The following is a 26987-nucleotide window of genomic DNA, read 5'->3' as shown; positions in this document are numbered from 1 at the left end:
GCCTCCGGACAATCAGTGTAGACCAACCCATGCTTAACTAGCTGCACAGTAATCGGTCGTGTGGATGGTGTCAGGGTCCCCAGGACCACCCCTGGGTTCAGTGACTCACCACAGAGACTCACAGGACTTAACATGTACTTGTCTTCATGGCTAAGATTCATTACAGTTTATGGTTACAAAACAGAATCAGCAAGGGGAGAAGACACATGGGGTGAAGCTAGGAGAAAACCAGGCGCAAACTTTCAAGAGTCATCTCCCAGGGGAGTCACAGAACATATTTAACTCCTCCAGCAGTGAGTCATAAGACCATGTGGAAAGTGCTGTTTGCCAGAGAAGCTTATTAGGGGCCCACTGCCCAAAGTTTTTATTGGAATTGGTCACGTAGGCCCCTCTATATGCAGACTCCCAGAAGGAAAGCAGGTGTGTAGCATAAACCACATTGTTGTACAGACCCTTCAGGCACACTGAACTACCCTTATCAGTTCAGGAACTCCTGGAATCCAAGGTCCCAGATGCCCAAGAGCCAGGCCCGGCTGCTATGGTAACTCTGTTTTCACATGGATATGCCACAATTTTATCTAGCCGTTTCTTACTGGTGTGCAGTTGAGTTCTTTTCAAGAAGTGATGTGTCAGGATCAGGTAACCTGAAATCCTTGATGTCTGACTCTCTGTGGCTGCACATTGCTTGTTGGATGGAGCCTTGATGGAATTGGAACTTGGATGGAGGCTGTGGAGAACAGACGCTGCCCAGGGCTCAGCATGTCCATTAATGGCTGCATTTCCCAATGTCTTTGTAGTGCGTGAAGGCTTTGGTCTACTACGATGTGCGCTCCTGCAGACTGGATATCGGTAACGAGAAAGGAGACACTCCCCTACACATAGCTGCACGCTGGGGCTACCAAGGCATCATAGAGACATTGCTACAGAATGGAGCGTCTACAGAGATCCAGAACAGACTGAAAGAAACACCACTCAAGTGTGCATTGAATACAAAGGTAGCATTTTTCCTCTCTGGGCAGCATATGACTTAAAAAAAAAAAATCAATGTCCACAGATTATTAGGTCTTTGCCTTGTGGGGCAAACTGTGCATTAGTGCCTGAGGACAGAACGTGGCCTGCACCCTCTCTCCTGCATTTAGGACCTGGTTGTTAACGGGCCTTACTAATTTATATTATTTTCAGTTTTACGACGTTTCCCAGTGTCGTTCCTAGAGCTGCCTCGGGAAGAGTTTGCCCTGGACTCTGAGTGCCATCGATTTAGTAGTGAATGTATGCAGACAGGACAAGGGCTCCGAGCTAGAAAAGCTGGCACAGGGAGTGGGAAAGGCCAGCAGCAAGTGCCAGAGCTCTGCTTTCCTGGGACTTCAGCCCGAACTCCTAGGAACCTTTTCTAACTTGGCCACTTTTGAACATCATTGAGTATAGTTTCTTTCACAAGTGATTTGTAAAGGACTTTAGTTAATTCGCTGTTTCCTGGTAGTAATTTCTAGAAACATGTAGTTTTTGGCAACACGTAAAGAAAGTGCTCACCTCGTATGACTGGGCGGGGAGTGGGGTGGCTTTGTGCCATCTCTCCCGGCGGCCGCCCTGGCTGAAGGGAGGCCACCGAGAAGTGTGCTGGGCAGGTGAGCCAGGGGAGGAGCAACGCCGCGGTGAAGCGGAGGCCTGCATGGCCAGCAGCCTGGTGCCTCCAGAACATCAGCAGGGCGGCACGCACAGATGATCCCGTTTTCCTGCAAGCACCTAGTTGCCCCCCTTCGCATAGGCCCTTTTGATATTTTACCGGCTCCCTTTTACAATTTCCAGCTCTCTTCTAGGGACTGTTCTCAGTTAGTTCATGTCTTTTTCTGGGAGTGGCAGGTTATAAAGGTTTAAACCCCTGCTCCTGACTCCAGGGGAGGTGTCAGCTGTGCTGCCTGCACACTCACAAGGCCTTTGCCTTGTAGCAGCAACATCTGCCTGGGACTGACCGGTGCTGCCCTGGGCCCAGGAGGCTGAGGCGCCCCCAGAGGAGGGCCCCTTTGCTTCTCTAGCTTCCACTACAGGCCCATTCCCGAGGGCCTCTGCTGAGGAGAGGAGGAAGCTACCGCCTTGACTCAGCTCTGCATTGCAGCTGCTGTGTGAGACCTGTGGGTACCCGGGCACAGGTCTCACTTTATGCTGTGGACAGAGGGCCTGGGGGCTGCATGAGCTAGCCTTTGAGGCCCTGTCTGTGCCTGGGCTTCTCTTATCCTCTGAACCCCTTCATGGAGAGTACTAACTCCCCATGCTTGGTCATGACGTGATGGGAGGAAGCCCACACTTGGTTTTGTTTGATCTTGGCTAAGTTCCCACCTGCCTGGGGCTTTGGTTTTTCGGTGTATCTCAGGGTATGGCTGGGCTGCGTGATCTGAGACTCTGCTGAGATTCCAAGGTGAAAGGCAGGCCGTGGGGCACTGTGGGTGATGATATTTGGTTGCTACTCATTCATTCAGTAGTTTTTATATCCTTGCTGTCCTCCCAGATTCTGTCGATAATGGAAGCCAGGCAGCTGGCCTTTGAAAGGAGGCAGAAGTCTTCTGAGGTAAATGAATGGGGCTATGCTTGCTGGTTATATGCAAGGCCAGGGGCCTCCTTTTTGGCCCTTGTGTGTCTGTGTGCCCATGTCTTCTCTGGTCTGGACGCCCTCACTGCAGGTCCCTGCTCAGTCCCCTCGGCGCTCTGTGGATTCCATCAGCCAGGGGTCCTCCACCTCCAGCTTCTCCTCCATGTCAGTGAGCTCTAGGCAAGAGGAGACCAAGAGGGACTACAGAGAGGTGAGGCTTCCTGACGGGAGGATGAGAACTCGGTGGCCATGGTGATACAGCAGCCAGTTAAGGAGCCCTGGAGCCTGGCAGGTGCTGCGCATTCAGCCTGCCGGCTCATTACTGCGAAGGGCACATCTTTGCTGTGGTGGCTCATTGGTGCCCTCAAGATGAGCCTGGGCAGTTCTCACACTGCTGGTCTCTCTGCTTGTCCTTCCACAGCCTGCTCCCCAAGCTGCTCTTTGCTTTGTAAATAGAGTATGAGTGTGTGTCTGTGTGTATGTGAGAAAGAGAATATTCTAAGAAAGGTACCAATAAAGTCACCTGTAGGTTCAATGAATTATTCTTTGGTGAAGTAAGAAATTCTCTGCTTTCCACCTCCCAGCCCCGTAAGTACCTCAGTACCTGCCGTTAACAACGTGAGGTGCATCGTTCCTGACTGCTTCAGTTTATTTAGACATTTAGATGCCCTCACACACTGCATTTTTCAAAACTTATTTATGAGTCATACCTTGTTTTGTTTTTTCATTTAACCTGGAGCTTGTTTGATGTCAGCACATACAGATCTGCTTCTTTAACTGGAGAGTAGACCATTGTATGAGTGGACCACAGCTTGCTCCACTGGTCCCCTATGGGTGGGGAGCTGTCATGACTCTGCCCTAGTCTTCCTCCTTTCCACAGCCCCCAGCTCAAGGCAAAACCACAGCACAGAAAGCCAAGAGATATGCCCCAGAGTCTAGCAGAAGACTTGAGACCTTGAGGAGGAGTTGCCCACCTTTGTGGCCCCCTCACCCAGTGGGTAAAGAGAGCTGAGCATGTGTGGTACTAGATCCGAGGGGTGGCTGATCTCTTAGGAAGCACGTGTGCTTCAAGGTGATTGTCATCTCACATTTCCACATAAACAGCTGTTGGATTTTTATACCTTAAATGGTAATGTATTCTGTACGCACTAGTGACTAGCTAGGATGTCCTGTCTGAGCAGTTTCAGGGATATGTTTGTGAGGTATTAAATGAGATGTTGAAACTCCACAAAGCAAGAGACAAATGAAAGCCACGAGGTTTTCAGAGTGCCATTTTTATTATTTGTTATACCATTGTTAAAATCAGTTTCCTAACATTCTTTTTCCTTTTATTAAGGTAGAAAAACTTTTAAGAGCTGTTGCTGATGGAGATCTAGAAATGGTGAGTTTTTACAACGGCATCTTAAAAAGCTTGCTGTCGGTTAAATCATCCACATGTAGTCCTTGCTTTTCATCTCTAAGTTGGTTGTGAACTGTTCGTATTCTTTGTTCTTCACATAGAAGATGGTGCGTTTAACGAATAGCTGGTCATGCCAGTGTTGCGTTTTCCCCTTGGGTAATGAGTCAGGTCGACATAAAGCCACATAGTTAGTGCGACCCCTGCCTCTTAGACGTTTGTGTTTCAGGAGGGCAGTGAGATGTGGCAGGCCAGCCCATGTCCAGGGGCATAGACTGGGGCCGTGAGCCCGGGCCCACTAGCCAGGGGAGATGTGGGTAGCTTGGCTTTAAGGAGAGGGCAGGGGCTGGATGGAGTGGATGAAGTGGTTGAGGTGAGTACAGAGCCAGGAAGGAGGGTGCGTGTGGCTCTCCAGAAGTGTTGAGGGCTATGGCTCCTGGACGAGATGGTGCTCTGGGTTTAGTGTCTAGAGAAGATGTAAAGCGTGAGGCAAGCTGTCTGCATTAGCCTTGCTGTGAGGGCACATCTGACGAGGAGGTCACTGGACAACGGAGACAGACGTCATTAGAGCCTCCTGGCGTGCCCCTAGCTTGCCTTTGGCTTCCTGGATGGAATGTGTTATGCCTTCTACTTCGAAGGAAGGAGCGGATTTGATGCTTACCAAATTTGTTGTTATTAGTTGCTGTGGAGGTAAATTCCGACTCATGGTGACCCCAAGTGTGCAGAGTAGAACTGCTGCATAGGGTTTTCAAGGCAGTGACCTTTCGGAAGCAGATCGCCAGTCTTTACTTCCGAGGTGCCTCTGGGTGGGTTCGAACTGCCAACCTTTCAGTTAGTAGTAACCATTTGCACCACCCAGGGACTCCTACCAAATTAGGGGCTGTGAATAAACCACATTGCAAGGATGCGTATTTCAGGAGTGCTTTTTACCAATGATGGAGTTGGAGGCAGTGGACAGAAATGATTGGCATCTGAGTATAGCAACCTCTGGGATATTAAGAATCTGCATGTGGCTGTTGAGGTATTAGCCTTTGCCCAGAGCCGTCTGTTGATCTGTCAGCACGGCACACAGTTACCCTGGCTGATGCCGGGTTGCTCCTTTCCTGAGGCCTGGAGGCAGCGGCTGAAGACCATCCCCAGGAGCACCCAGTGTTCCTGGATGAAGGAGAGGAGGGCTTCTTTAGCACCCTAAAAGCCATGATGTGAGCAGAAAACAGATTATGACTGTCCCTGTGTTCTGGCATGTCTGCTTATCTTCCTGCTGGGGTGGAGGAGGAGGGCTGAGGCCACTGTGAAGGAGGTGAAGGAGACTAACTCTCAGGTGCCCTCAGGTCACCATCCAGACTCTTCCACAGCCAACCCCTCCCTGAGGCGCCTACCCTCAGGTCCCACCCCTGTTCCTGTTCCCTCTTCTCATCTGGAGGAGCTGCCCTAGGTCTGTCCCAGCTGATCTGTTAGGTGAGGCCCTCCATAGAGGCCTTGGGCATTTTCCCCTTCAGGAATGTCTGTCAGGGATGTTGAAGGGACCTGAATGGGAGACGTTTGGGAGCAGAAGGGGGTCTTCCTGGAACCTTTTGTCACTCCTTGCAGGTGTATGCTTACTTCATCGGTGCCTGGAACCAGACCTAGAAATGTATTTACCTGGTTTTCTCTTTTCAGATTTATTGTTCTAAAAACTAGATTTTGGAACATACATTCTACATGACTTGGACAGGAATTTGACCTGTTTGGAGATTGTTTAATACTTTCGCCCCTGGGCCAACACATGACAAAAGTGAAAGAGCACTGGCCGGTCCTGACCACCACTTGTTATTGGCATGTCCTTGAATGCCTTGACCTCTTTGATCCCTTTCTTTTAGGGAGGAGGGAGGGGTCTGGAGCTGCCTCATTGTTGAAAGGATCCGATTAGATAATGTAAGAGAAGGTGCCCCAAGGGCCAGGGTTTTAAAGAGGCCACCTGGAAGCAGCATCAGCCTGCCTCTTGATAAGATAGAAGAAAGCATCTCTGTCACCAGGTGCAGAAGTGGTAGCTTCATCTCTCTGTCAGCACTGAAAGGATTTAGAGAGACTTGGGCTCTGGTGAACACTGGACCCTTGCAGGGAGCAGAAGCCATCTGCAAATTACCTGGATGCCTGAGGAAGTGTAGGTCCTGATTTGGGAACAGCTGGCTGAATGTGGGAGAGGAGCTAAGAATGCCTTCCAAGTTCCTGTTTCTCCTTGCCGTCCAACCCCAGGTGCGCTACCTCCTGGAGTGGACAGAGGATGAGCTGGATGAAGTGGAGGATGCTGCCGGTGCCGTGGATCTGGGCTTTTGCCACCCCTTGTGCCAGTGCCCCAAATGTGCTCCAGCTCAAAAGGTTTGGCTTGGCTTCTGTTGGGAGGGGCATGGGGGAATTCTCCTTTCTTCCCCTTATGAAAGGCCTCTGCTTCTCAGCCCGATAATTATGGAGTGGCTGGTAGGAGGTCTCCCCTAGATGGAGTGGGCGTTAATTAGCTCAGGTTGGAGAGAAGCTGCTCCACTGCTGTCTGGGCCCTCTAGTCACATGGCAGGAGCTTATGAACGGACTTGCCTGCTGCAGGCCCCTCAGGAGGCCGCACACCTGTTCCCTCGCTGCTGCCTTTGCTCCTGTTGGTATGCCCCTCTGTGACAGAGAGGTCCCTTGTACCCTTTACCCAGTTTCCTCAATGGTAACATCTTGCAAAACTATAATACAATGATGTTGACATTGATAGAATCTATTGATCTTACATTCCTCAGTTTTATTTGTACTCATTTTCTTAAACATTGTGTTTTAGGTGAATGTTTACATAGCAAATTAGTTTAGCATTCAACGATTTATACACAAATTGTTCTCTGACATTGGTAGCTATCCCCACAATGTGCCAAACTTTCCCCATTTCCACCCTGCCTTCCAAGTTGCCATCCCTCCAGTTTCCCTGCCCCTCCTTGCCTTCTCACCTTTGCTTTTGGGCAAATGTCGCCCACGCGGTCCCCTATAGTTCTAAGGAGCACATTCCTCACGGGTATTATTGTTTATTTTATAGGCCGATCTGTTATTTGGCTGAAAGGTGACATCCGGGAGTGGCTTCAGTTCCAGGTTAAAAGGGTGTCTTAGGGCTATAGTCTCAGGGTTTCCTTCAGTCTTTCTCAGTCCAGTAAGTCTGGTCATTCTTATGAATATGAGTTCTGTTCTACATTTTTCTCCTGTTCTAACTGGGACCTTCTGTTGCATCCATGGTCAGAATAGTCGGTAGTGGTAGCAAGGCACTGTCTAGTTCTTCTGGTCTCAGGCTAGAGGAGGCTGTGGTTCGTTAGGGCCATTAGTCCTATGGATTAATTGCTTCCTTCAATATTTGGTTTCCTTCACTCTCCTTTGCTCCAGATGGGAGGAGACCAATAGTTTTATCTTAGATGACCACCCGCAAGTTTTACCTTTAAGACCCCAGACACTACTCACCAAACTAGGGGGTAGAACATTATCTTTATGAACTCTGTTACGCCAGTTGACCTAGATGCCCCCCCAAGACTATGATCCTTAGACTTCAAGCCCAGTAACTCAGTCCCACGAAGTATTTGGATTTGTCTAGGAAGTTTCCATGACTGTGCCTCCTTTTGCTCTGTTATGCATATGACTATATATGTAGTACATACAAATATGTATATACAGATGCCCATAACCACACCTTTATATGCACATGCATGTACTCCCACACATCCTCCCATACCCACATAGCACACATATCTACCTATGTAACCACTCACAAAGTTTTGGTTATTACTGTTGTTGCAGAATTATATGTGTTACATAGCATTTACCTTCGTTGTCCTTTATTCTCGTGTATCTCTCAGTGTCTTCATTTACCTTGGTCATGTGCTGACTTTCCCCATATTGTGAACTGCCTTTCCGTTCACCAGAATTAAAACACGTGTCTACTATCTAGTAAGTGATTCTCCCTCCCTCCTCCTCCTATTCCTGGTAACCATCAAAGAATGTTGCTTTCTGTATGTAAGCCTATTTTGACTTTTTATAAAAGTGGTATCATACAATATTTGTCCTTTTGTGATTGACTTATTTCATTCAGTGTAATGTCTTCCAGATGTTTTGTGGACTCATTGATCATTGCATAGTATTCTGTTGTATGTGTGTACCATATTTTGTTTATCCATTCATCTGTCGATGGGCACGTAGGTTGTTTCCATCTTCTTTCTATTGTGAGTAATGCTGCAGTGAACATGGGTGTGCGTATGTCTATTCATGTCACTGTTCTTATTTTTCTAGGATAGATATCTAGGAGTGGGATTGCTAGATCATATGATATTTCTATTTCTAGCTTTTTGAGGAAGCGCCATAGCATCTTCCATAGTGGTTGTACCATTTTACAATCCCACCAGCAATGTATGAGGGTTTCAGTCTCCCCACAACCTCACTATCATTTGTTGTTTTCTGTTGATCAGTGTCATTTTTGCAGGAGTGAGATGATATCTCATTGTAGTTTTGATTGGTATCTCTCTAATGGCTAATGACTGTGGGCATCTCTTCATGTGTTTGCTAGCTGCCTGAATGTCTTCTTTGATGAAGTGTCTGCTCATGTCCTTTGCCTGCTCTTTGATTGGATTCTTTGTCTTTTTGTCATTAAGGTGTTAAAGTTTTCTATATGTTTTAGAGATTAGATCTTGTCAGTTAAGTCATTGTCAAAATTTTTTTCCCAGTCTGTAGGCTCTTTTTACTCTTTTAATAAAGTCTTTTGATGAGCATAATTATTTAATTTATAGGAGATCCCAGTTATCTAGTCTATCTTCTTTTGTTTGTGCATTTTTAATTATGGTTGATAGTATATTATGCCTAGATTAGGGCCCCTAGCTTTGTCCCTGTGATATCTTCCAGTAACTTTAAGTTTTAGGTTTAATATTTAGGTATTTGGTCCATTTTGAGTTAGTTTTTGTTTACACTGTGAGGTATGGATCTTGTTTTCATTTTTTTCTACATATGCATATCCAGTTTTCCAGCACCATTTGTTAAAGAGACTATCTCTTCTCCATTGAATGGACTTCAACCCTTTGTTGAAGATCATCTGTCCACACCCAGTAGCCTGTTGCCATTGAGTCAATTCTGACTCATAGCAACCCTACATGGCAGAGTAGAACTGCCTCATATGGTTTCCAAGGAGCAGCTGGTAGATTTGAATTGCTGACCTTTTGGTTAGCAGCTGAGCCCTAACCACTGCACACCACCAGGGCTCCATCTGTCTGTAACTAGATGGATTTACTTCGGTGTTTTCAGTTCTGTTCCATTGGTCTATGTATCTGTTGTACCAGTACCAGGCTGTTTTGACTACCATGGCTGTATGGTAAGTTCCGAGATTGATAAGTATGAAGCCTCCTACTTTGTTCTTCTTCAATAATGCTTTAGTTATTCGGGGCCTCTTTCCTTTCCATGTAAAGTTGGAGATTAGTTTTTTCCATTTCGTTAAGCAACGTTTTTGGGATTTGAATCAGGATTGCATTGTAGTTATAGATTGCTTTGGCTAGTATTGACATTTTCACAGTGTTAAGTAGTCCAGTCCATGAACATGGTATGTTTTTCCATTTATATAGGTCTCTTTTGGTTTCTTGTAGTAGTGTTCTGTAGTTTTCCTTGTATAAGTCTTTTACGTCCCTGGTTAAATTTATTCTTAGATATTTTATTTTTGGGGTGGTTATCGTAAATGGTATTGTTTTATTGATTCCCTTTTTGGAATTCTCCTTGTTAGTGTAGAGGAATCAATTGATTTTTTTTTTCTTTTTTTTTTTTGGAATCAATTGATTTTTGTATGTTGACCTTGTACTCTGCCACTTTGCTGAACCCTTCTATTAGCTCCAGTAACTTTCTTGTAGAATCCCTGACGTTTTTTATGTATAGAATCATGTCATCTGTGAGTAGGGACAGTTTTATTTCTTCCTTACCAATTTGGATGCCCATTATTTCCTTTTCTTGTCTTATTGCTCTGGTTGGGACTTCCAGTACAATTCTGAATAAGACTGGTGATAATGGGCATCCTTGTCTCATTCCCATTCTCAGCTTCTGTCTGTGGAGAATAATGTTGGCTGTTGGTTTTGTATATATGCCCTCAATTAAGTTGAGGAATTTCCCTTCTATTCCTATTTTGCTGAGAGTTTTTATCAGGAAAGGGCATTGGCTTTTATCAAATGCCTTTTCTGCATCGATTGAGATGATCACGTGATTCTTTTCCTTTGTTTTATTTATGCGGTGAATTGCATTGGTTGGTTTTCTGATGTTGAACCACCCTTGTGTCTCTGGTATGAATCCCACCAGATCGTGATGTATTTTTTTTTGATACGCTGTTGAATTCTGTTGTCTAGAATTTACTGAGAATTTTTATGTCTATATTCATGAGGAATATTGGTCTGTATTTTTTTTGTGTGTGTGTGTCTTTGGGTTCAGAATCGGGAATGCTGGCTTCAGTTAATGAATTAGAGAATAATAGTTCCTTTGGTGGCATAGTGGTTAAGTGCTACAGCTGCTAACCAAAATACTGTAGTTTGGATCGACTCGGTGCCCTATGGAAACCCTATGGGGCAGTTGTACTCTGTCCTATAGGGTTGCTATGAGTCGAAATCAACTTAATGGCAACAGGTTTTTTTGTTTGTTTGTTTGTTTTCTATGTTCTGGAATAGTTTGAGTAGAATTGGTGCCAACTCTTTTCTGAATGTTTGGTAGAACTCTGCAGTGAAAACCATGTGTCTCAAGATGGCCACGCCGTGCCACGCCGGCTAGTAGGGCACCTACAGTCCGTAGGTCTTCTCATTCTCTGTTTTCATTCAATTTCTCCTTCCCTTCAGTGTTGTAATTCTTCATCCTTTTGTTTGCTGTTCTGGGTTCCCAGATTGTCATCTGTATCTGTTTCACTTGGTTTCTCAGTTTTTTGCTGTAGGGGAATGGCACGGTGTGTGTAAACTAAGCTGCCTTCTTGGGCTGTCTCCATTTGTACTCATTTGTATGTGTGTATTTAGTTCTGTACAGTTCTGTCACATGTGTAGGTTTCTGTATTCCCCACCCCATTCAAGATACAGAACAGTTCTGTCACCATAAGAGTTAAGAATCACTCATGTTGCCCTTTTAAAGCCATATCCATCTCTCTTCCCTTCATCCCTACTTATGCTTCCCTCATCCTTAACCCTTAGCAATTACTAGTCAGTTCTACATGTCTATAATTTTGTCATTTCAAAAGTGTTATATAAATGTAATCATACAGTGTAATCTTTTTGGGTTAGCTTTTTTAACTCAGCGTGATTCCAAGTTGCATGTAATTAATGGTCCATTCCTTTATTGCTGAGCAGTCATGATATACATATACTACAGTTTGTTTAACCATTCACCTGTTGAAGGACATGAGTTGTTTCTGGTTTTGGAATATTACTAAGGAGGTTGCTGTGAACATTCATGTACTTTTTTTTTTTTTTGGAAAACGTAAGTTTTCATTTCTCTGGGATAAATGCCCAAGAGTGCAGTTGCTGGGTCATATGGTAATTGTATATTTAGTTTTACAATAACCTTCCAAACTGTTTCTCAGAGTGGCTATACCATTTTACATTCCTACCATTAGTGTACGAATGACCCAATTTCTCCACTTCCTCAGCAGCATTTGGTATTGTCGCTTTTATCAGGAAGGATCAGTTCCTTCTCCAGGAGAAGGACATCATGCTTGGTAAAGTAGAGGGTCAGCAAAAAAGAGGAAGACCCTCAATGAGGTGGATTGACACAGTGGCTGCAACAATGGGCTCAAGCATAGCAAAATTTGTGAGGATGGCACAGGACCAGGCAGTGTTTCGTTCTGTTGTGCATAGGGTCGCTATGAGTCGGAACCAACTCAGCGTCACCTAACAACAACAATAATAAATGATTTGGAAAGAATTGACATTTTAGACCTTCTTTGATTTCATTTATCAACATTTTATAATTTTCAGCATACACCTTCTGTATGTTTTGTTAAGTGTATGCGTAAGTATTTTACTTTGTTTTTTGAGAGATTGTAAATGATACTGTCTTTAATTTTGATGTCTGCGTAGCCATTAAAAAAAGACGGAAATCAAACCTGTTACCGTTGAGTTGATTCTGACTCATAGCGACCCTGTAGGACAGAGTAGAACTGCCCCATACGGCTTCCAAGGAGTGCCTGGTGTATTCAAACTGCCAGCCTCTTGGTTAGCTGCTGTAGCTCTTAATCACTACGCCATGACAGTTTCCACATAGCCATTGCTAGTATATAAAAATGTGATTGATTTTTGCATGTGAATCTTTTATCCAGTGATCTTAGTGAACTCCCACAAGAGTTTTAGAAGTTTTTTTTATATTCCTTGGGATTTTCTATATAATCATGTCATCTGCAATTAAGGACAGTATTAGTTCTTCCATTCCAACCTGTATGCCTTATATTTGTTTTTCTTGCCTTATTACAGTGGTTAGAGCTTCCAGCACTATGTTGAATAATAGTGGTTAAGTGGATAGCCTTCCCTTATTCCTGATCTTAGGAGGAAAGCCTTCATTCTTTCACCATTAAGTATCAGGTTAGCTGTGGTTTTTTGTAGATGCTGTTTATCTAGTTGATTCTTCTCTATTCTAAACTTGCTGAGATGTTTTATTTTGAATGGGTGTTAGTTATTGTTGAATGCTTTTTCTACATTAGTTGATATGATTATGTGATTTTTCCTTAGCCTGTCGATGTGGTAGATGACATTGATTCTCAAATGTTGTAGTCAGCCTTGTATACCTGGAATAAATCCACTTCATAGTGTTGTGTAATTTTTTTTATACATGGTTGGAGCACATAGTTTTTAAGGTCTTAAGTGATTTGATTACAGGAAATAGCCAGAGCCAAATTTAATGAAGAAGGTGGGTGATCAAGGTAATAGTGCTTTGTGTATTTATTTTTGGTTGAGAGGATGTGACTCAAGTCCTGGGACTGATGGTCTTACATGGCTTCTAAGAAGCTCTCCAAGCTCTCTAAGAAGCACTCCAGAGCTGCTCTGAGCACTACAGTGGTCTCTCCAGGGGACTACTTTTTGTAGGAGAAAGTACTGGTTGGATATGACTTAAACAAAAACACACATGGGCCATGCTCATGCATATTGCCAAAAATTCAAATGGTGCAGAAGTATATAAAATAGAAAAAATTCCCCACCCCCTGAGTAATGAGTATTTCCTAGAAGTAACCACTGTTAACTGGTATATTTTTGTACATATAAACTTTATTTAATATGTATCATATGTTAACCATTATATATGTAAAAATCTAGTTTTTATTTTATCAATAATTCATCTATACATCTGTTTTACCAAAATGATGTCATACGGTACAGATTAGTAATCTCTGAGCTTTTATTTGGAGGAAATTGTCCTAGTGTTTTGTAATGGGGACTGCAGGAAGTTGAGCATGAAGTCTCTGGGCCAGTTTTTGAGTTCAAATTCGAATCATCCTCGCCATTTGTTAACTCAGTAACCTTGGGCAAATTATTTCTCTGTGCTTCAGTTTCCTAAAAATGGGAGATCTCTGTGAGGTTGTTGTAAATAATTGTGAAGAACTTTAAAAGTGTACATAGTATGCACGCAGATGTTCTCTGTCTGACTCTAGATGGGCAGGTCCCGTGTTAGGAAAATTCGTTTGACTTTACAGAATATACAGAATCGTTATCCTTTTTGTTGCCAGATAATACAGCCTTATTAAAAACAAGCTTCACTGTGGATGACTCTAAGCCAAGAATATTAAAAAGGGGTGACATTTTCACTCACATGTAGCTTTTCAGTTGTAAGGGTGTATATTGGGCCTTTGCAGCTCTGGTTCTGTCTCCCTGCTGCTGGATACATGGAGTACAAAAAGTGACTTCCCCTCAGTGGGCTGCTGTGAGTATCAAAGCCAGGTCAATGACTGTGTGTGGCTAGAGGTGGCTACTGTGTGGCTCTGTAATTGTTCTTTTTGCCATTTCTGACTCCCTCTCCATCCCCACCTCATAGCTCACTGGTTCTAACAAGAAGTTGAATTATGCATTAGAATACCTGTTGAATTTATTGGATAAAGTCTTATGCCTCCTGTTCTTTTAAAACCACTTATTTTCTCTTTTTGTAATTTCTCAAAAAGATACTAAATTGCTTAATGTCCTTGTGTCCCATGATTAAATTAAATTAAAACCCCCCACCCCCCCACCCCGCACGACCCGGTCCCATCTTCTCTGGCCCAGTGTGTCTGGAGTTTTTTTTTTAAATACCTTTATTGAAGTATAATTTACAAAAATAAACTATACCAATTTAAAATATACAAGTTTTGACAGATGTGTAAACCCTTCAGATCATTACCATAATCAAGATAATAGGCCATTTCCCTCTCCCCTAAAAGTTTTTTTTTGTGCTCCTTGGCAGTTCATTTCTCCTTCCATCCCCTATCCTATTACCTAATCATTATAGATTAGTTTGTACTTTCTGAAATTTTACATTAATGGAATCATACCAAACCAAACCCATTGCTGTCAAGTCGATTCTGACTCATAAAAAAATAGCGACCCTATAAAACAGAGTATAACTGCCCCGTAGAGTTTCCAAGGAACATATACAATATATACTTTGTGTCTTGCTGTTTTCACTCAGCATAATGTCTTTAAGACTCAAGTTGTTATATCAGTATGTCATTTGTTTTTATTGCTGAGTAGTAGTTCATTGAATGGGTATACCATAATTTGTTTATCCATTCATCTGTTGGTAGACATTTGAGGAGTCTAGTTTTTGGCTTTGTCAGTAAAGCTATTTTGTGTGTGTAGTTTTCCTCAGGAGTGAAATTGCTGGGTAATATGGTAAGTCAACGTTAAACTTTATTAAAAAACTGCCAGTTTATAAGGAACTGCCCATTTTCCAAAGTGGTACCATTTTGTATTCCCACCAGCAGTATTTGAGTGTTCTAGTTGCTCTGCATCCTTGACTTTAGCCATTCTTTTGAGTGTGCAGTGGTATTTCATTGTGGGTTTTTTTTTTTCTTCTTGTTTTTTGAAGTATAATTTACATACAGTAAAATCAACTCTTTAATTTAGCATAAAGTTTTATGAGTTTTGACAAACACATAGTCACACAACCACTACAGTAGAGTATCTCCTTTACCCAAAGTATTGTCTCCTGCCCCTGTAGTCCTCCCCTTCCCCTAGCCCTCCCTCCTAGCGTCCACTGAACTGTTCTTTGTCCTTTTGGTTTTGTCATTCCTGGCTTTCATTTGCATTTAGTGATGTTGAAGGGCTTTTTATGGACTCATAGACTATTTACCTGTCTTCCTTTGTGAAAGGTCTGTTCAAATCTTTTGCTATTTTTTTTTCAATTGCATTGTCTTATTATTGAGTTGTAAGTTTTTTTTTTTCTTTAAATATATTCTGGATAAAGTCCTTTGTCAAATACATGTATTGCAAATATTTTCTCCCATTCTGTGGCTTGCCTTTTCATTTTCTTAACTGTATCTTTCAAATAGTAAACATTTAAAATTTTAATAAAGTCCAGTTTATGAACTTTTCTTTTCTGGCGTATGTTTTTTGTATCTTAGAAATCTTTACTTACCCCAGTGTTGCAAAGATTTCCTTCTGTTTCCTTCAAGATGTTTTACATAGTTGTAGCTTTTACATTTAAGTGTAGTGCATTTGAGTTAGCTTTTGTATTTGGTGTGCGATAAGGGCTGGTGTGCAGCTTTATCCATATACAGGTATCTAGGTGTTCTAGCACCATTTGTTGAACAGACTTGCCTTTCACCACTGAATTGCCTTGGCCTAATAGGGTATCATTTTAGGGGGCATGCTTTGTTAAACACAGAATACTAAGTGTTGAGAAGGGGCATTCTTTTTTTGTATAGTATCATACCTTTCTATTCACCTGTGGGCAGTCCGATTCTGGATATCATTGTAATTCTCAGTTTTGCATAGGGGATTTGGGGGGTGGGATGGCTTCAACTCCCTGAGCCCCATATAATTAAGTACTAATGGCATTTCTGTTTCCATCTTCTGTACTTACTAGAAGCTGGCCAAGATTCCTGCCAATGGGCTTGGTGTGAATGTGACCAACCAGGAGGGCTCCTCCCCACTGCATGCTGCTGCTCTGCATGGTCGGGCTGACCTCATCCCCCTCCTGTTGAAGCACGGTGCCAATGTGGGGGCCAGAAACGCAGACCAGGCTGTTCCACTCCACCTTGCCTGCCAGAAGGGCCACTTTCAAGTATGGGTTCTGTCTCTGGGCAGAGTGTAGTAGGTGCTTGGTTTGGTTAGACCTTCACTTGGTGGGGATGCTGCAGAGGGCTGAGGGTTTGGTGGCTAGCCAGAGGACCAGCACATTTCCTTCCTCCAGCCCTGACATGCACATGGTGGGCCACTCAACAGCAGACACGCAGCTTGGTACACACACACTCACATCTGGGTGGCACAGAGCTGTCGTTCTGAGTGTGACCCCAGCAGCAGCTGTCCCTGGTGTTTGGTCATTGAGGGCTCTCTCTACCCATGGTCATCTTACTACCTTGACATTCCCACAGCATGGTCTGTGCCGTGCAGTTTAGTGCTTAGTGAAGGAAAGCCATGGCCCTACAGAAAGAGTTCAAGGGATGCCTGTGCAAAAATTGACTTTTTAAAGTCCTTTATTTCTTTTTGAAATTTATACATACACATATAATTCTTTTTTTTTTTTCATTTTCCTTTTTTAGTTCTACTGTAAGCTTTTTAAAGATATGGACCATATTTCAGGTCTTCCATCTCTCCTCCTTTGCCTAGCACAGTGCTTCCAGCATCATTTCCTAACCTGTAAAACTGGAGTAGCAGTTCTAATCCTCCAGAGGGTCGATACAAAGATGAAATGAAAAAACTAGTCCCCAGCACACTGCCTGGCACACAGTAGGTCCTCTGCACATGTTAATCCCTGCTCCCTTTCAGTTGGTCTACTTTCTCCTGAGGGTGAGACATGTATCTAAAGAGCCTTAGAGAAAAGTCGAAAGAATATTGTGTGAGAGGATGTCTCACCCTGCAAGTTATAATTAAGGTTGAATACTTTTCTTCTCTGGGCTAGGTGGTGAGGTGTCTATTAGATTCTAATGCAAAAGCCAATAAAAAGGATATAAGTGGAAATACACCCCTCATATATGCCTGTTCCAGTGGCCATCATGAAGTCGCTGCACTGTTGCTACAGGTAAGTATAGAGCCCTCACCATCCAGGAGCCGTCTGAGAGTGCGGCCCAGCTCATAATGGGCATAACCTCAGGAACTTCCCTGTGGGATCTTGGCCTCTGGCCTGCACCGATGATGGCAGAGGGTAGGCCTCGGGCCCCTTGCCTTCAGCAGGCCCACTCTCATTTTCACATATGGTTCTGTGACGGGGAATCAGTCTCAGGGTCTGTGCCTCATCAGGTTAAAGTTAGGGTCTTAGGCTCTACTTAGGCTGAAGGTTAGAATCTCACCTCATTACTGCAAGTGATTTGAATTCTTACCTGAAGTGTGAACTTAACACCCTTCTGTGTCACTCCTACTCTTTTTCTTCTTTTTTTTTTGGTGGTGAAATATGTATAACAAAACATTTCAGCCATTTTTACGTGTACACTCAGTGACATTGTGTTCACTGTGTTGTGGAACCATCACCACGATCTGCAGATTTTTTCATCGCCCGTAACAAAACTCTGTGCCCCTGAGCAGTATCCCTTTTTCCCCTCTTGATAAAGGTTGTACGTGTTGACTGTAAGACAAAGAATTTAAAGAAGCAGGGGGAAAACCAACTTGCCCATAACCCTGCTACTCGGAGGCAGTTGATTTGGTGGACTTTAAAAAATGTGTGTAGTTCAGATTAGTATTGTTTTTTCTCTTGCTTTTTTCCATTTAACATAAAAAATTGTTTATTAAAACCTTGAGTTTTAGTGGTTGCGTAACTATGGATGTCCCGTGGTTTTTGTTTTCTTTTTTAACTGATTCTGCTCTGTACATTTAAATGGTTTCTATTTGTGGCACAGCGGTCAAGCGCTACGGCTGCTAACCAAAAGGTTGGAGGTTCAAATCCACCAGCTATTCCTTGGAAACCCTATGGGGCGGTTCTGCTCTGACCTGTAGGGTCACTGTGAGTCGGAACTGACTCGACAGCAATGGGTTGGTTTGTTTTTTATGATGGTAAATGCTGCAGTGGCTGTCTTTGTCCATAAACCTTTTTCTCAACAGTACTTTTACCCCCAACATTTTATCATGAAAATTTTCAGACATGCAGAAAAGTTGAAATAATTTAAGGTGAACGTCCATCTGCCCGCCACCTGGATTCTATGTGAATGTTTTTAGCATTGCTCTGACTGAGCTGTTCCTCCTTCCAGCATGGAGCCTCCATTAATGTTTCTAACAACAAGGGGAACACAGCGCTGCATGAGGCCGTGATAGAAAAGCATGTCTTTGTGGTAGAGCTGCTTCTGCTTCACGGAGCATCAGTTCACGTTGTGAACAAGAGGCAGCGCACACCTATAGATTGTGCTGACCAGGTAAGTGGAGGGAGCTCCACAGCTGAGAGGATCCCAAGCTCCTGGACAGCTCACTATTGACTCCTTGCATTTAAAGCAGATCTGGGATGGCAATAGCCAGATGTTTGAATCGCTGGGCTGGGCCAAGTCGGCAGGGATGGGCCAGAAAGCCTGCCAGTGTGGTTAAATACGAGGCCCTTTGTCCCCTGATCAGAGGTGGCACACTCAGGGAGCCAGGAATCATACTCTCAGGGGTAGTTTTCAAAGGCGTGAGAGGAGGTGAGCCCCTACCAACTGCAGGTGGAGGTGCCTCACTCTGGTACATCTTACCTGCAGCCAGGTACTAGAGGGGACAGAGTTTGGTTTCCTGGGAGGTAGCAAGTTAAAATCTTGTCCTGGTTTCACCACGCCTGCTGTGTGAATACACCCATTGCCTCAGCAGCACAGTAGAGGAAGTTAGTTTGTGAATTTAAAACTCCTCGAGTTCTGTAAGAGGCATTGTAATATGCTGATTCACCACTCTCCAGTTCTGTGGATGTTTGCCATGGAGACATGGTGAGGAAAAAGGGCTTTCTGGTCCCTGTTCATACTTTCTACTGGGGATAAACAGCCAGTTGGTTGTTAAATGACACACTTGAAAAGGTCATCACAAATCCTACCTACTCATAAAAGGCTCGTTATATTAACTTTTAATTTTCAGTGACATTTCTTAACAGAATTGAAATATTTTAAACTGTCAATTTAGTACTTCCTCAAATGATGATGAATGTTTTTTACTGAGCCCTTTACCATGTGCTAGGCCCTCTTCTGGGGTCCCTGGTTGTGCAAACAGTTAACGTGCTCGGTTGCTGACTGAAAGGTAGGCAGTTCAAGTCCACTCAGAGGCACCTCAGAAGAAAGCCTGGCAATCTCCTTCTGAAAAATCGGTCATTGAAAACCCCATGGAGCCCAGTCCTACCCTGACATGCATGGGGATTGCCATGAGTCAGAGCCAACAGCAACTGGTAGACCCTGCTGTGTCTAACTTGCTTGAACTCCCCCGGTCCTCATGACAACCATACAATAATAAGTCCTCTTATGCACAAAGCGGATGAATACCTGGCCCAGGGCATCTAGGAGAGGTCAGATCTAGGCTCCAAATACAGGCTGACTGGCCTCAGAGGGCTGCCCTTAACCACTAGACTTCACGGCTTCAGTTTGTCTGTAGTTGCTTCTCAGCTTTTCTGCCTAACCACACCAATGCTAACATTTAGATTGAAAGCAAGCAATAACCTGCTAAGAGGTAATAAAAAATAATTGCTGTTACCTTTTCCTCCCCAAATTGTAGAATTCGAAAATTATGGAATTACTTCAGGTAGTACCAAGCTGTGTGGCCACATTAGGTGACGTGGATGAAACAGACCACAAGGAGTACGTTACTGTTAAGATCAGGAAAAAATGTAAGCACTTACAATCCTTCTACAACTCTCAGCTTGGGTTTATTTGGAAATCCACGGGTAGGGGCTGGTTTTCCTAAAATGGAATTATCATCATGACGGGGGTAGGATCAGGCACCAAAGACATGTCCGTTACATCCTAAATTACCAGATGAGAGGTGAGCTTTTGTGGATACTAATTTTCTGGTTGATTGTAATGATGTCTCCTGAGGAAATAAGATAGAAACTCTCAGCATTACCTTGAAGGAGCAGGCCGCTACTTCCCGCCTGGAGAGGAGGGGCAACCTCTGGTAGTTTCTTTCCTGCTTCATTTTCCAAAGCCAGGTGTTCTTCTGAGTATTTTTATTTTCATTTTTTAAAATAATTTTTGCAGGTGTAGAGGCTGTTAGTAATTAGAAAAGCATTTGCCGTACAGGGGAGGGGACTGAAGCCTTTTTTTTTTTAAGTTATTCTAGCTTAGAAGAGGTTCTTATTCTGCTTTTTTCTAAAAAAAAAAATGACAATATGGGTTTGCAGTGCAAGAATGTGTATAAACTCATTCACACACCTGGATAAGTCTGTGGCTGTCACCACGATTGGCTGTGGCTGGAGAATATCAGTGTATTGCAGATTCATCTTTCCGTTCTGTGAGAGTTCATACAGTAATAAATAGGTAGCTTCTAATATATCTTTAAGCTAATTCAGTGCTTAAGTTTCTAAATTTCATTAAACTAAGAAAATGGAAAGATTGTATCAGTGCTAAAATTTTTAAAACAATTCTTAATGCTGTTTCTGAAGTATTAAGAAATTTGTCATTTTATCTACAGGGAACTCAAAAATGTGTGATTTACCAAATGAACCTTTTACAAGACAGTTTCACTTTGTCCGTCCAGCTGGTCAGTTTAAGTAAGTATAAAATTCAAGTTGGTGTCTGTGCTTTTAACCTTACAGTTGACTCACAACTGAAGTAGGCGGGATAGACAAGTTTGTACTGGTGTCATCAAATGCTGCCACCCTGTGGCCAGTGAGAGCTTTTCATACCACCATCCCAAATGTGGAGCCCTGGTGGCCTAGTGGTTAAGTGCTACAGTTGCTAACCAAAAGGTCTGCAGTTGGATCCACCAACTGCTCCTTGGAAACCCTGTGGGGCAAGTTCTACTCTGTCACATGGGGTTGCTGTGAGTCAGAATCAACACGATGACAGTGGGTTTGGTTTTTTTGTTCTATCCCAAATGTTTAGGGAGCGCTCATGGCACAGTGGTTAAGCACTCTCCTGCTAACTGAAAGGTTGGTGGTTCAAACCCACCAGTTGCTCCGTGAGAGAAAGATGTGGCAGTCTGCTTCCATAAAGATTACAGCCTTGGAAACCCTGTGGGCAGTTCTACTTTGTCCTATAGGGTCTCTGTGAGTTGGAACAGACTTGATGGCAGTGGGCTTGTTTTTTTGGTTATCCCAGATGTTACTTTGGGTTTAAGGGGAAGGGTTTCAAGGAGATTATGACAAGGGATAGAAGGGTGCCTAATTTTATTGAAGATTCACATCAAGTGAGTTATTAAACACTGCCTTGTAGTTGTATAAAGTCTGGCTTTTTAAAAGTAATCCATGGTAAACACATTTCTCCTTAATAGTCATCTTCATTATTCCTGTCAGTGTAAGAATTAACAACAATTAAAACTGGAATTCTTTAGGGGGACAGTCAAGATTACAGACTTCATTTATTGTTATATTTAAAAATACATTTCTGAGCTGAGAAAAGGAAGGGGGGAACATGGAAAATAGTTGTACGCATAGTAACTGCAGTTCATGGCGTGTGTAGTAGGTGAAATATCTCAAATTTCACTATCTAAGCAAATTTACTAATGTTTTAATCACTAATATAGGAGGAAAACAGCAGTTTGCATGTAGATTGGTGAAAACCTTCTCCAGATAGGGAGTGAAGGTGCTCACGTAGACACCTCTGTGTGTGGGCATCTCCCACAAAACTGCTCATTTCCTCAGTTAATGAAGCTTCACATGTGGTGGTCTCTAAATCAGGCGATTTCACAGAAGGAGCCCTGGTGGCACAGTGGTTAGGAGCTCGGCTGCTGACCAAAAGGTCGGCAGTTTGAATCCACCAACCGCTCCTTGGAAATCTATGGGGCAGTTCTGCTCTGCCCTGTAGAGTTGTTAGGAGACAGAATCGACTCTACAGCAATGGGTTTCTTCACAGAAAGGCAACTTTCCTTATTTCTACTTGCCAATACACCTACTCCTCACTTACCAGCTATCTCATCATCCAACATTTCACATTTACAACAGTAGTAAAAAAATCAGACTATTTTGTGCCCTAACAAGGACCGAGGTGCGAGGGGGTGGAGGAGGAGGAGGAGTGAGGTTTGAGGAGCGCGACTGCTCCGGCCACCTGAGGGTTCCTCTTTACCTGGATCAAGAGGAGGACCTGGGCGAGGACTACGCCTGCAGCGAGCACGGGGCGTGACGGGGTGGGCGCGGGCGGGTAGGCGGGGCGCGGGCGGGTAGGCGGGGCGCGGGCGGGTAGGCGGGGCGCGGGCGGGTAGGCGGGGCGCGGGCGGGTAGGCGGGGCGCGGGCGGGTAGGCGGGGCGCGGGCGGGTAGGCGGGGCGCGGGCGGGTAGGCGGGGCGTGCCATGGGCCGGGCGGAGGCGCACCTAAGGCGGAGGCAGCCGGGCTGCAAGGAGACGGTGGGTGTTTCGTTGGTCTACTGCAGAGAGGCGTCTCTGCCACCTCCGCCGGCCGGGCCTCAGCTGCTCGCGGGCCCGGGAGCGGTTCATTGCCGACGCCCGTCTCCGCGGTGGCGGAGCAGGAAGGTGGAGAGGCGAACCGCGGGGGTGCACGCGGAGGCCTGCAGTGCAGCCAGGTGGTGGCGGGCCCCTGCTGCTCCGGAGGCGGCGGGAAGCCCCGACCGCCACCACCGCTCGCCCCCAGCGAGCTCCACAGTGGTGGGGAAGGGGAGCCCAATGCGCCACGCGCACCCGGAGATGCGCTGGGGGCGCCCGACGGGCAGTGAGCAACTGGGAGGGGGCATGATACCAGCACCCGAAGAATGGTTGCAGCCCCGACTCTTGCATAACGCCGATTTTCACCTAAGGACCTGGTCTTTGGAGCCCAGCCATGTGGATGATGAGTGGGTGTACGTAGCTACTGACGATGAGAAATAGGATTTTTAGCATGTGTGGCCTAAGCTTGTTCTAAGTTCTCAATCTTTTTCTTAGTAATCTTTGGTATTTATTAACATGACTAATTTTGATTTTGTATTTAATCTTCTTACATAGTTTTGGTAACAGACCTGCTACATAGTGGGAAAGCTACAAACTTTGAAATCTGCCTGGGTTCAGTCAAGTGCTAGCTTTTTCCTTGCTCAATTACTGAGGCAGACTGCTTACTTTGATGATCCTGTTTTCTCAGTTGTAACTTGAGGGTAACAGTAATGCATACTTCAACTTCGAGTGTAAAGATGAAATGTGAACACGTGTGAAGCATTTACTTTGTGTCTAACACAGGTAGTAAACATTCAGATATCTTAAAATCACCACGGGGACATTAGAATTGAAATAATGCCTGAAAAGCACCTAGCACAGTGCTGGGCACATATGAAACACTCAGAGGTGGCTGCTGTGGTGGTGGTGGTGGTTGTGTAAAGTACTGTGTGAACATGAACCGTCTGAATTGTACCTTTCCTTTAGGCAGAGAGGCAAAGAGCCACACTGAAGCTGAATCACCTGCCAGACAAGAGCGGACCTCCAACTGCTGACAGAGGAAAGCCATCAGCCTGAGAGGCCTGCACTCGAACAGACTGCTCCTGGAAACAGGCGGAAGCTTCGCAGACACACGATCAATGATGTAGTTGGATTCACGGACCCAGAGGCTGGCAACCTAACCACTCCCTAAGAGTCTAGTATTTCCCAGGCTTAACTGTAATAAGGAATTGTGAAATTTGCTGCCAAGAAGTAAATACTCATCAAGAAGATGCTGAGCATGAATACAGCTTAGAACTCAATGTCCCTTCAAATAACTTGGCTTGAGAGAGTTAAGTCTTCAGCTTTTCTGTAGGACAGTGGCTGAGGGAAAGAATGCAACAAAAAAGTATCACTCTCTCCTCTTCAAAGCTAATCAGTGAAGTTTAAAAGAACAGACAGGAATTCCAGTAGCGTCCAGATGCCGAAGTCCAGGGTGTGTGCTTCTTTTTAAGTATTAGGCTCCTTGGTTATAGTGAGGCTTTGCCACCAGATTCTGACCACCTCCTGAAAGGTGCTAATCCTCTGTGCTATATAATAAATTAGCAAACCGTAAGCTAATAAGAATTCCCCCAGCTGGGATAAGCTGAAGAGAAGCAATTAGGTTTCAAGATAACGTGGAGGCCAGGCAGAAGTCACATCTGAATGAAGAAAACAGATCCTGGAAAAATGTTCCTTTGCAAAGCTTGAACCCAAAGATGCCTAAATATCATGCTGACGGTCATTTTAGGGAACACCGTGTGCATGGAAAAGTCGGGTGTAATTTTTCTAGCAGACTTAAGTACAGGTACCTGGTCACTGCAAATACGCACCTGTCGCAGTGACTCTAGAAACACCCCTTTCCGTTAAAAACGTCCCTTAAATGTCACACCTGAAGGTGGTTACTGAACTAGAGAGTAGATTTGGCACATCTTTTCTTAAGTCTTTTTATTCAAATTCAAAACTTACAGCACAAACCAGGTTAAAATTACTTTAGGTTAGAATTTGTTGCAATTTATTCCTTTTTATAAATTTCTATATAGTTATTTTTTTATGTTACTAATTGGCCTACAGCAGCAAACATGGGCTTGTCCTGAGTACATTTTCAAATAACTTTGTAATAGGGAAATGGTTTTATGCATGTTCTTGGAAACACGTGTGTGTATAGAAGGGAGGGATTGATTATTTTTCTATGAAGTAATTTATGATTTCTAATTTTCTAATGTGCCTTGGATACGTGCCAAATGATGGAAAAGAAATAGTAAACTTTACGATTCTTGTGTGTGTCATGGTACACTTTTTTAGTTAATATTTTGCTGTGAGTATGTATGAGTTTATCAATACAAGCCATTTTCAAGCTGAGAATACATACATTTGATACCACCTAACTTTTTGGGTGGTGCAGTATAATTTTGACAATGCATCCACGTACACCCCTATTTAATTCTAACAATCACCCTGGCGGCAGAACTGTCAACGAGGAAACAGATTCAGAGAAATAAGGCGGCCGACTTGCTCGGAATGTCGGAGCCAGGATAAAGGCCAGGTTGGCAGTGGCATCTGAACCTGTGGCTCCCAGCTCGGTGTGCCCTTCATCTGCAGATATAAACGCTGTGAATGGGACTCAAGTCTTGGGGGAAAAGTTTTCTCTCTTCGAGCTATTCTAGCACTCAGTAGTGTAAGCCACCTTAAGTGACTACCTTATTTTTTAAAAACTCTTGTTTTTCTTCAGTTGTATTCCCTACTTAAACTCTGACGATTCAGAAACTGGTACTGCCTGAATTTGTTTTGTGTAAGAAAGTTCTCAATTCAGAGTCCTGTCAATTTACTAAGAATAAATAAGAACGTTCAGAATAACCACTCCTCACTTCCCAGACAGAACCGTACTCTGCCCTTGTGTCGCCAGCAGGGTCCTCTCTGACTGTATACACAACCACTTCTGATCCTGACGTCCCTGAGGAGTTTGCTCATCTGTAAACAAGCTCACGGTGAAAAGTGGCATTAGGGCAGTGGTCACTCTGCAGAAGGCATGCAGCACCTGCTGACAATTGTCTCCCTCCACCATTTTTATGTAAATAAGCCTAAATTAAAATTTACCTGTAACTAGGATTTTTTTTTTCCAAATTTCTGATCAAATTTTAGGTCTGTTTTTCTTTAAAAAAAAAAAGTTCTTAATGGTTCTACTCATGTTAGACACTGCAACACTGACATTCTTCATGGATTATAAATTTCCAATCTCAAATACAGTGAACTCTGTAGTAGAGTTTCAGCGTATACCAGCAGTCTTGAAGCAGAGACTGGGATTGTAAACCACATTTCTCATTATTTTTCTGTTGCTAATCCTATTCATCTTCAGTGCTATGAACTTCGTCCAGGGCTGGGACTCAAAGGATTAAGACATTGAAAAATTGCACCGAACAGCTAAGTTTATGATTTAAATTTATGAGCAGAGTTAGTATCTTTCATATCCAATGAGATTAAGCATAATATAAGCGATGATATTTTGCTTTAAATCACTTGCAACTTTGATCGGTGAAGAACTGGAACGTTTCGACCCAAATTTTTACCTGTATAACTGTCCCAACTGGGTTTGAATCACTAGAAGTGACTCCTCTTACAAACGTGTTTATTATTTTTGACGTGTTACTACCAGTGTGTCGTAATTATTTTGGTTATTTTCTTTTCAGTGGAAGTATCACTCTAGTTAGGTTACTTTGGATGGGGGTGATATTTGTTAATTTATTCTCAGTGACAGATCACAAATAAACCCAAATGTAGGTATTCTCGTACATTAGACGGCAGGATTCAGGTCTATCTGTAGGAAGAGAAACCACTTACTTGATCTCAGACCTGTGTCTTGGAAATAGTAGACGTGCTCAAATACAGAAGTTTATTTAGTTTAAATCTGTGGATCTTAATCTCTACAATATTGCTGATGCGGCAGCGAGTTTTCTTTTTACTCAAGAGTGCTTTAGCAGCTTCTACTTCTGCTAAGGCTATTTTCCCTACTTAACACTAATGCCACCATTGCATGAATATATTCATGCTGCTAAAACCAAACCAAACCACTTGTCATCTAGTTGATTCCGACTCATGGTGACCTTCCAGAGAAAAGCTGCACTCCACAGGGTTTTCAATGACTGATTTTTCAAAAGTAGATCACCAGGCCTTTCTTCCAAGGTGTCTCTGGGTAGGTGTGAACCACCAACCTTTCAGTTAATAGCCAAACACTTAATTGTATGGACCACCCACCACCAACCTTTCAGTTAATAGCCAAACACTTAATTGTATGCACCACCCAGGGACTCCATTCCAGCTGCTTCTGTTGTGTGCTGTAGAATCAATTCCAACTGATAGCGACCCTATAGGGCA

The 26987-nt window shown here is 43.7% G+C and overlaps 1 protein-coding gene across 5 annotated transcripts in view; it reads left to right on the top strand.

The window, feature by feature from the left end:
- Positions 1 to 25716, top strand: part of ANKRD27 (ankyrin repeat domain 27) — a 72257-nt gene extending 46541 nt beyond the window's left edge. For all 5 annotated transcript variants that reach the window (XM_049863859.1, XM_049863860.1, XM_049863862.1 and 2 more), the window contains 11 exons: positions 798 to 995; positions 2504 to 2563; positions 2676 to 2795; positions 3921 to 3965; positions 6216 to 6338; positions 16017 to 16214; positions 17052 to 17171; positions 18331 to 18492; positions 19799 to 19910; positions 20714 to 20792; positions 23586 to 25716. In XM_049863859.1, coding sequence (XP_049719816.1) covers positions 798 to 995; positions 2504 to 2563; positions 2676 to 2795; positions 3921 to 3965; positions 6216 to 6338; positions 16017 to 16214; positions 17052 to 17171; positions 18331 to 18492; positions 19799 to 19910; positions 20714 to 20792; positions 23586 to 23610 — 1242 coding nt within the window. In that variant the 3' untranslated portion in view covers positions 23611 to 25716. The remainder of the gene's footprint in view (positions 1 to 797; positions 996 to 2503; positions 2564 to 2675; positions 2796 to 3920; positions 3966 to 6215; positions 6339 to 16016; positions 16215 to 17051; positions 17172 to 18330; positions 18493 to 19798; positions 19911 to 20713; positions 20793 to 23585) is intronic.
- The last annotated feature ends 1271 nt before the right edge of the window (positions 25717 to 26987 follow it).

This window comes from Elephas maximus, chromosome 21 (assembly GCF_024166365.1).
Source record: "Elephas maximus indicus isolate mEleMax1 chromosome 21, mEleMax1 primary haplotype, whole genome shotgun sequence".
NCBI lineage: Eukaryota > Metazoa > Chordata > Mammalia > Proboscidea > Elephantidae > Elephas > Elephas maximus.
The sequence above is the reverse complement of the archived record's forward strand: the minus strand, read 5'-3'. Positions and strand labels throughout refer to the sequence as shown.